This window comes from Tasmannia lanceolata, unplaced genomic scaffold (assembly GCF_043159265.1).
Source record: "Tasmannia lanceolata isolate RefF3 unplaced genomic scaffold, GAP_Taslan_0.1 ptg000015l, whole genome shotgun sequence".
Classification (NCBI taxonomy): domain Eukaryota; kingdom Viridiplantae; phylum Streptophyta; class Magnoliopsida; order Canellales; family Winteraceae; genus Tasmannia; species Tasmannia lanceolata.
The window spans coordinates 43,471,231-43,481,753 of NW_027518692.1; the positions used below are offsets into that span (position 1 = coordinate 43,471,231).

A 10,523-nucleotide genomic window follows, 5' to 3' on the forward strand; every position below is an offset into this window, starting at 1 on the left:
GGGGATCCAAACGGGCCCTATAGAATTTGGAATGCCCCCATTTGAATCATAGAGAAAAAGAACTATGGTTCGACTCAATCCTTTCTCAAAATAAAAAAACAAGCAGAGCATTAGGCTTTGTCAAATCGGAGGGTTGGGATCATCCTAAGGAGATGATATTTCAAGCTAAAAGAAGCCCCTTGAATATGTGGGGGATGCACCAGTAGGGTGTGTCCTCATTGTAATACAGTGAGGTCAGAGGTGTGCCGTATGCAGTGAGTCATGCTCTTGGTTGATCATAACTGTCTATTTGATAGGCTTTCCTTAGGAGGATCTCGACCCAAAAATAAATTCAATCATCCAATTTTAACATCAAATTATGTTTATACTTTGTTCTTGAATATGGCATGTCAAAAAAATAAAATATTGCCTACTATTTTACTAAAAAAGGATTTGCTAGGTAATTTCACATAAAGGGATTTTCGTGGCTGATTTTTGCATGAGAGAACAGCCATACATGCTCACATTTTAGCAGATTTTGTCTTATTCATTTAATTCATGCAAAAGTAGGCATGAAAATGGTTTTTACAAATAATTGCCTAGAAAATCCCTACTAAAAATACATATCTTATATTTGTATAATTGGAGTGATTTTTGGACCCTGAGATCCAAAGGTCATCAATGGCCTATCTAGATCAGTAAAAAATGAGAGCTACTGTCACAGTAGACGCGTCTCATTGTATTACAATGAGGTCCTCTGAATACAGAAACTTCTAATATTAAAAATGTTATAATGAAATTAATTAAAGAGAACCCCATGCCAAGCTGTTGGAAAAATTTCAAACACCGAATGCAATGGTTTGAAAGTCAGGATGTTTCTTATTATTGGGAAAAGATAAACTTGCCCCCTTTTTACTCTACTGGCTCTAATTGTAACCATTAAAAAGTAACTTTGCTCTCCTTTTCTCTCAAAATGACATTTCTTTGAAGATTAGGGGACTTTTCAACCTAGCTTTAAAAGTACCATACTAGTATGGGCATGATATGTGCACTAATAGGGGCCTTATCCCACGATTATTAGTATATAAGTGTCTGAAAGGGGTGCCACTTATAGCACTTTTTTGAAACAGACTTTTGAACTACTGATATTTTGGGCATTGATCCTAAGAGTAAGGGAGAGATAAAGTGGCTTCGCTTTAATAAATAAAACTATAGTTTGTACTCTTGACCGAGATTCTAAGAGTGGAGAAATTATATGGTGCCCGACCGTCAAGTAACGTGAAGGTGGTACTTCAAAAGTACCACCCTTGATATTTAATCCAACAGCAGCCTCTTAAAAATTGAGCTGTTGTTGGATCGAATATCAAGCACGGTACCTTTTTCACAGTACATGACAGTCGGGCATCATATAAAAACTCCTAGAGTGATGGGTAGATAAAGTATTATGCTCCGTACAAACTTTTCTACCTTTTTCTTCTGCAAGTAATTGGGAACAATCATAATCCCATAACCATACATATATAAAGTATTATGCTCCATCATTATCGAAACAAGGGAATCTAAATATGTTTTCCTAAATACATAGAGCCCAAAACGTAGTAAGACCACCCCCATCGATGAAGACTCCAACCAAAATTTAGGTTCATTTATCTGTCTCTATGGTGTCTGGAAATACCATGGTTTAAAATTTCGATTTCGGTACCAGTTTCGGACTTGCCAAAAACCGAAATTTGGACCAAAATTTAGGTCGAAATTTGGTAATAATTTAAAAAGAATATTTAATTGATTTCGAAATTTCAGACCGAAATTCCAAAATTTTGTAACATATTAAAAAAAAAAAAAAAGATTTCAATTTCTCGAAATTTCGGACCGAAATTCCGAAATTTGGTAAAGGCCGAAATTCGGAATTTCGGGAAATTTCGGTTTCGGTCTCCACCAAAATCCAAAATTTTGGATTTCGATCAAAATTTAAAACCATGGGAAATACAACCTTGATTGGTTTACCTAGGCCTGGGTGTTCCCCGGGTGGCTTGAAGAACACCCTCTATATTTTAACACATCCATTTTTTATGATATTTGCAACTTTAGAACATATATTAAATGGCATCTCTTTCATTAATCATGGAATTTCCCCCTTTTTCCGACAGAATAAAGGTATAGTGAAGAGAGAAATATTCTAAGTTTCTTATTTGTTTTTTGGTTTCCCTTTTAATAATTTCTATAACTCGACCTTGAAATCATCTGGTTGGAATATGGAAGCCACAAAGGCGGGCGAAATGGCGAGCAATGTGAAGATTACAATGAAGATCGCAGAGAACTCCGAATCCATCTCTGAAATCAAGGACAACAATACCAATCTCCCTGATTGGGTAGTTTCCATCTGGAAGGAGAGAGAAGCTAACCCAGCGAAGAACATCATAGGAAAAGTACCACAGATCCTCAGAAAAGTAACATCAAACGAAGCATGTTTCGATCCTGAGGTGCTGTCTTTGGGTCCCTACCACTATGGAAAACCCCATCTCAAACGACTTGAAAAATACAAGCACAAGGCAGTGTGGATCTATACTAATTCCGACGCTGATTTAACAAAAGCAGAGCCTTTCTACGATGCGTTGAGAGGGGTGGTGGATCAAGTCACGATGTGCTACGAGAAGAATAATGAGATTAGCTCATCAAAAAATAATAATGAGATTTCAGAAGATGAATTTGTGTGGATGATGTTGATGGATGGTTGTTTTGTTCTGGAGTTTATCAGTGAAGTGCTTGGCAAGAAGAAGATGTCGTTGAGCGAGCATGATAAGTCTCTTGTGGTAAGGGACATGATGTTACTGGAAAACCAGCTCCCATTTCTGGTTCTTAAAACATTGACGGTAACAAAAGAGGCAGCCAGGAAGGGAAGAAGACGAGAACGCCGATGGCTGGTTGACCAATTCGATGCTCCTACCCAAAGAAAACTGGCAGATAAATCTGTTGGCCCTGTTGGCGATCAACTGTTGTCCATCATCAACCAGTTCACTGACATTCTAATACAAACCCCGCACTACCCATCGCCCTCATTGATATCCTCTCATAAGGTGATGACTGTGAAACAACCAATTACTCCAAAAGTTGAAGCTGTTAGAGATGGTGTTATTTAATCATTTATACTCACTTCAAAAAAGACAAGCACACACTCTCTCCATCTCTTTGTTTCTCATTTCTCATTTCTATTATTGTTTTGTGCCAGAAGGATGAAGACAAACCAAGTGGCAAAGGAGGAGATGTCAATGAAGAGGCCAGAAAAGCTAACGACGGAGAGGGAGATGGCAATGACAATGAACCGGTGCACCTCCTGGACAGTTTTAGAACAAAGCTTTTGGGAAAGAAATCAACCCATCAAGAAACAGAATCAGGTGGCCATAGCTGGTATTCTTTTCGTTCTGCAACAGAGCTCAAGGCCGCAGGGATCAAATTCAGCAGGAGTGAGACAACCAAGCTTTCTGATGTGAGATTCAAGAGTCACTATTTCTGGGGGGAGCTCTTCCTGCCCCCCATCGTAGTTGATGACTCCACCAAGCACAAACTCCTCAACACGATCGCGTATGAGTTGTGCCCAGATGGACCTTGCGACTATGGGGTCAGCTCTTATTTATGTTTGTTGGATTCGCTGATTGACCGGGAGGAAGATGTGAAAGAATTGCGATCTGAAGGCATCGTCTTGAATGCCCTTGGCAGTGATCAAGATGTAGCAGAACTGTTCAATGTGTTGGCAAAAGACTTGACCCTAGACTCTCAAGCGTATGCCCAAGTTAAGAAAGGGATTGAATCCCACTGTAAGGGACGTTGGAACGTGAATATGGCCAACCTCTATTACACTCATTTCGATACTCCATGGACGCTCGTAGCCACCATTGCTGCTGTTTTCCTTCTTATCCTAACAGTCATCCAAACTTACTTCGCTATCTATCCTAGGGGCAACTAATTAGCTCTGTTGCTGCTACTGTTTTACTCTCTGTGCTTGTATTCGGTTTGTGTTTTGAATCTTTCGATTTGTTCAATAAATGGATTTGATTGGCTGACAGTTAATTGAATAAATGGATTTGTTTGGCATGACTGACTTCGTTTCTGTCTTGAATTCTCTCTCTTTTCGAAGCCCAGGATTTTTCCTTTCTATAGAATTTGGAATGCGGCGATTTGGATCTAAAGAGAAAAAGAACTATGAATCTATTATCTACGTATTTTTTTGGTCCAATAATCAGTTTTGGACTCACAGTCGCTCCTCAAAATCCAAAACAAACAGGACCTTAATTTTGAGCAAAATAACCAGTTTTGGACTCACATGTTCTAAAAAATCCACAACAAACAGGGCGTTAAGCCTTGGCAAAACGGAGGGTTGGATCATCCTATGGAGATGATATTTGACATGACATATTTACGTTGGGCCTATCAAATGAATGGTTTGGATCTTCCAACAAGGAGGACCCTGGTATATTTTTTTGTGTTGAAAAATATACACAGGATGAGTTGTAGTTTCTGCATTTATGATAACTAATAGCAGCAGGTAGTTGATGCACTTGGACCACATCAGTTTATTAGGTTAAGAGAGAGTATTGAAGGTGGGTCCACCAACTAAATAGGCATGTAACCTTACACTCTTTTAATAAGGGACTGATATTGGCACTACAATATTTTGATAATGGAACTATTCATTTTGTATAAGCTGTTACTGGGATTGGCTATCCTGCTTGGATAAGTTTATCTTGAAATTTATCTTGTTCGACTGTTCAGCAACTGCTCAGATAAGCTCATCTGAGCAGGAGCTCACAAACACATGTGGCCCCACATTTTTGGGGGATCTAAAGCATTCATTTGGAAGGCCCTTCTATGCATGGGTGCAAAAATCAGCCCTATAGGATCATCCTAAGCCTGCCATTTGTGGAGGGAAAAAATGGGCAGAAACAATGTCTGTCCATTTTTCCCTCCACCTTTGATTGGGTTAGGATGATCCTATAGGGCTGACTTTTGGTACACACCCTATCCATGGAAGGGCCTTCAAATGAATGCTTTGGATCACCCCAAAAATGTGGGCCACATGAGTTTTTGAAGCAGCTGCTCACAAACCATATATATATATGGGAAAACTGTTTGTGAGCTTGAGCTCATATAGCTTATGTGAGCGAGAGTGCCACAAAAACATGGGTCCCACGTTTTTTGGGGTGATCCAAAGCATTCAATTGGAAGGACTTTACATAGATAGGGAGTGTACCAAAAATCAGGTCCATAGGATCATCCTAACCCATCCAAAAGTGGAGGGGAAAATGGACAGACACTGTTTGTCGACTATATATATATATATATATATATATATATATGTGTGTGTGTGTGTGTGTGTGTGTGTGTGTGTGTTTTGAATGGAGTTCTGGTTATATTTTACAGCCAAGAATAAAGGATGATGTGAACAGAGGATAACAAGTCTCAGCGTAGATCCGCCAATGAAGAGCCAGATAAACTGGCTAAAGACGGTGCTGCTCACGGTAATTTTTGGCAAGCAGTGGAGAGATTGAAAGGATCTCAAAGAAGCATTACCAGGTACAAGCGTAGGGATTAGCAAGGCGTGGGAAATGGACAAGGATGCAAGGGTTCGGCCACGTGTGGATATATGGCTGGGCTCAATGAAATTCTGGGCAGAAGCTGCATATTCAGCAGCAAATGGTGGAGAGTGGCTGTGAATATTTCCAAAAAGCCAGAAGCTAGTCCTATGGGTCCACCTAATAAGGTGGCTGTTTGAGCAGTAAGTTGTTAGAGAGCTGAAGGAACATCGACTGCCTGGCAAGGATTATTTAGCTGTAAGGCTTGCTGAGGTTTTGTCTTATGCTCTTGGGAATCAAGATCATGGTATAAGTAGGACATCGTTGTAACAACCGTCTCTTCTTGTGGGGGACATCTTGTCCCCTTTGGTTGCAATTTGAGTTGCCTGATAAAGCCGTTACCTTTCCAAAAAAAAGCAGAGGATAACAAGTCTATCAACTAAAGATGGCTATCCCTGGGGTGAACCACCCCCCTACAGACACACAAAATAAGTTTATCATATCCTCAAGTATAAACTGTACAAATAAAGATTTGGAACAGGCAGAATGTAAATTAATTTGGACAGTCATGACCCAAGCAATGTAGCAGATTAAGTATCCTATGACAATGGCTCAACACAAGCACCATAATGTGCTCTCAAGCCTTTCATGGACCAGTCCTCTGATTCAATGGAATGCAGGTTAGGCCTGTGCTTACCTGCCGATGACAAGAAAAAGATACAGACAGTCTACGATATATTGTGCATGAGTCACTGTTGGTCGATGCCAGAGTGCAAGTTCATAAGATAATTAAACTACAGGAGTTCTAAGTCCTGATCATCAAATCTTGCAGAAAGCCCATTCAGTTTGATTGGAAAATGAGAACTTATCCACCAACTCCAGGGAAGAGACTTGTTTTATTTTGGTTTCAAAGATCACGAATAGGAAAACATGTGCTTACTGCTTAGTGGCATCAGACTTTAGAGGTTGTCCTACTTTGACAAGCTCCTCGAGTTTCTTGTTGATCTGTGCTTCATTCAGACCATCCAGGCGAACGTATCTCTCAACACACGTATCTGTTGACAAATCAAAGAATCCATACAGATGGGAAAGGCAAACTAAGACTCGACTAATAGATAGGTCAATTGAACAAGCAAGAGAGCTAAACAAGTTTTTTTTTTTTCAATTTTGTGATAGAAAAAACTAAAAGTTTCTTGATGCAGGCCCTACTCCAAGTTGAAGTTGGGTTGGGCTTTGAGTTTTTGAACATTTGAGTGAGTACTTTGAATACTGAGATCAAGTTAAACCTTTTTAATTTGACTTGACTAACACAAACAGAATGCTCATGCAGACTCTGCACCAAAAAGTACGAAAGTTTTAACAGTCTTTACCATGATTTTTTTAAAGAAACATAGTAGTAAGCTCAATAATTCAAAAACCAATACCATTCAAAAAACCAATTTAAAAAAATCAGTTACCATTCCAACCACTGTTAATGCACAGCAGAATATATTAAGCTTCATTAAGAATACACATAGCCTGGCAAAGAATAGAAAAATAATACATGTCCAACAACAACACCTATCTTTTAACCAGTAGAAGAAATATCTTCTTAACTGAATACAAATTAATATACATATAATAGTGAGGCCCGCACAAGAGATCAAGTTCATCAAACTTGAACACTAGCCACCTTACCTGGGTCACCACATTCTGGAGAAAACTACATACATTCAAGATTATACAGTCCCCTTCCGTCTTAAAACTATTGCACTTCATATTCAGGTATTGTTGCAGTAAAACATGGCTCCCATGGCTAGTAATCCTTAACGACAATAATGGCTGCCACTTAATTTGATTGCCAAGTTGGTTGTTTTGATCAGCATTTCATATAACATGACAAGTTACTAATATCATCAGGTAAAACTTCATTAGTACCTTTTCTATATCTTTGTTGAATCGAAGGTCATATGAATTATTCAACCATGCATGATGCAAGAACTTAACAAGGGGACCCTGTTGTATTATTTTTCATCATTTGAGATGAGAAGCAATTTTTTTCTCCTTGCAATTTTTCCTCAATTTTTTGTTTCCTTCCTTCATCTTCATGTAATAACATGTGGTCTCTGTTCCATAGACACTTAGGTCATCTACACAGAAAGGCTGACTTCTATGATAAAGTCTACACTAATTATGAATAAAATCATTGTCCCTCATATTTCTTCTTAGTTTTCCTCCTCTTCAAATTGTGGAATTTGCTCAATTGGTAAAAGCACCAAATTTTTCTTTCCTACAAGTCACACGTCACCAAAGAACCGTTTGAAGTGGTTCATACTGATGACCAGGGACCTACGGATCCCTCCAAGAGTATAGCTACTCCGTAACTTCTCTTGACGATCATACATGAGTCACATAGGTATACGCATTATAAAAGAAATCTGATGTTATAAATGTAATCACTGTGTGTCATAATGGTTAAAATGCAATTGCAATCAGGGATCAAAATTCTACGCTCTTATTCAGGGGGAGAATATGTCTCACGCCATTCAAAAAAAAAAAATCATAAGACGATGGCATCCTCTCCCACAAAAGTTGTCTACATATACTTCAACAAAATGACATTGCTGAAAGAAAGAATATGCATCCTTTATCCACCGCTCATTCCCTTCTGATTGGATCCCCAATTCCAAGCTCTACATTCTCTTTGTAGGGAGGTTTCTCTTACCATTGTCCATTTTGATTAGTTTTCAGTTTTCAGCTACCTTACACAATGAATCTCCTTATCATTTTCTCTTTGGTTTTCTTCTTGATTATCCATTTGATGTCCTTGTTTTGTCCATCTACCTTCTCATGAGAGAGATAAACCCTTACTCCTCATGAGAGAGATAAACCCTCACCTTGTGTCGCCAAATGTGTTTTTCTATACTAAGATTGTTAGAAAGGCTTTTGTTGTTTTGACCCTGGTCAAGGTTGTATGCATGTCTCCCGCCATGTAGTGTTTCTTGAAAACATTTACTTCTACCATCTTCCACATGAGTCATCTGATCCCTCCATCATCCAGTTGCATTCCTTTGGTGATGAAGGTAGTCCATTCTATTATAATGCTTCCTCCACTCCTACATTGACACACATCACTTGTCAATGAAAAAGGAAGAAAAACATGTTTTGAAACTAGATCCCTCACCAGGCTCAGGTGCTTTTTCTTTATTTCCCCTCGAACCTCTTCCCTTAGATGAGTTCATTACATCGTTCTAAACGTCAAACTCATCCTCCTAACTTTCTTGGCTTTCCATCTAAAGCAATCTTTGTAGATATTGACCAATAAGGTGTTCCTTCAACCTATAAACAAGCAACGAAGCAGTACTGTAAGGGCTATGGAAGGGGAGCTTCTTACTCTCTATGAAAGTGACATATGAGATTTGGTTTTGTGTCTTTCCGATGCGTCTATAATTGGAAGCAACTGGGCTTATCCCATCAAGCTAAAGTTTAATGGAAGCCTAAATAGATATAAGGTCAGTTTAGTTACCCACGATTATGAGCAAGAATATAGAATTGAGGGCTTTCTCTTGACCGACTTCCTTCTGCATCCCATCGACCATGACAACTTAAATGTCAACCACTAAATTTGTAAAGGAGGGAAACAAGCTGATTCCTTTGCCACGAAATCACAAGTTCACGACAGGATAATGTTAAAAAGGATGTTAGTTTCACAAGTTCTTTTCTTATTGATAGGTAAACTGGGATTGAGCATGTGATTAAAAGGTCAACCCTCCCTCACGTACTAAAACCCATGACATTGACCCTTGCAGATTTTCAGGTTGAACTGCCAATCTGTTTTAAGAAACACTATAGGACTGCAGTGAAGAATCCAGCAACAAATTGCAAACAGGAGAATATTCTTGAAGAGAATTGAAGTGAATAGCTATGGTCAGCAGGCATATTATTGTTAACTGCATATTGGATCTCAAAAACCACTCAAACCTATATGATACCATTCAACGAAGAAGAAAAAATAAAATAAAAAATAAACCATAAAATATAAGATAGAAATGGTTTGCCAAGTACTGAAGGAAAACACAATGTAAATCAAGAAACCATACCATATCTTGCCCATAGCTGAGGTTCGACTCCGCTGCATTCTCTAATCAATATGGGAAAAGTGGGATTCATGGTCTTTAATTCTTTATAATTCCTATGAACATATTCCCTGCATGAGAAATCCTAAGGATCAGATAGCCTAAGAAAACTCATCATACAAAATCTGACTTCTATTTGAAAAGGCATTCCAACCTAGAAGCAATGCTTTGGGGCTCTTCCAATACCTCTAAAAACTATTTCCCTATAAGATCATATGCAAATTGTTGCGAAGTTAAATATGATTATTTACAAATAAGATCAAACTCAATCTATCTTATTTGGAAATAAGTACCAATTTTGGTGGGCACCCAAATAGGCCCTTACTCTTCTGACGTAGCACGATCATAGGCAAGGAAAAAAAACATAAGATTGATTAGCAATCATAAAAGGGTTCTCAAATTTTGAAAAAAACAGAACATAACTCCATTTGTGGGAGTCGAAATACAGATCGCAATCAAGCGCGATAAAAGAATTATCAACTGTGAATTCTAGCATCTGGGTCTTCGGGATTCTCCATCATTTTGATGGACCAAGATCGAATTTTGTTTTGAAAAAAGGAAGAACCCTAGTGAAGATGAAGAAAGAGAAAGGGGAGAGTGGGTGAGAGAATACCGTGTCGGAGCGCTAGCAGGAGACGTTTGACAGTAAAGGAATCGAAGTTCTTTTAGATTTCGAGATACATGTCCCCTCCAAGCCATTCTTATTTGCTCTTACGACTAAAATTCTCACCCTCTACTCGAGCAGAACACAATTGCGAAAAGACTAGACAAGTGCAGAACAAGATGGAGAGGAGAAGGTTGGTATTATCAGAGTAGGGGTATTTTCGTCATTGGAACAAAATTTTAGTAAAAGTAAGACATG

The 10,523-nt window shown here is 38.6% G+C and overlaps 2 protein-coding genes across 3 annotated transcripts; one reads left to right on the top strand and one right to left on the bottom strand.

Annotated features, from left to right (window-relative positions):
* Positions 1-2,195: 2,195 nt before the first annotated feature.
* On the top strand, positions 2,196-4,061 carry LOC143846506 (UPF0481 protein At3g47200-like). Of its 2 annotated transcripts, none has more exons than XM_077354945.1 (2): positions 2,196-3,053; positions 3,206-4,061. In XM_077354945.1, the coding sequence occupies exons 1-2, from the start codon at positions 2,232-2,234 to the stop codon at positions 3,938-3,940; spliced, it is 1,557 nt and encodes a 518-aa protein (XP_077211060.1). In that variant the 5' UTR covers positions 2,196-2,231; the 3' UTR covers positions 3,941-4,061. The 2 variants fall into 2 exon arrangements, with proteins under 2 accessions (XP_077211060.1, XP_077211061.1); XM_077354946.1 differs by having other exon boundaries at positions 3,209-4,061.
* A 1,963-nt stretch (positions 4,062-6,024) lies between these two features.
* LOC143847432 (NADH dehydrogenase [ubiquinone] 1 alpha subcomplex subunit 2-like) lies at positions 6,025-10,440 on the bottom strand. Its single transcript, XM_077356248.1, has 3 exons — positions 10,275-10,440; positions 9,626-9,732; positions 6,025-6,601 (listed from the first exon to the last, which is right to left on the bottom strand). Exons 1-3 carry the CDS (start codon positions 10,358-10,360, stop codon positions 6,483-6,485), a joined length of 312 nt encoding a protein of 103 aa, XP_077212363.1. The 5' UTR covers positions 10,361-10,440; the 3' UTR covers positions 6,025-6,482.
* Between the last annotated feature and the right edge of the window lie 83 nt (positions 10,441-10,523).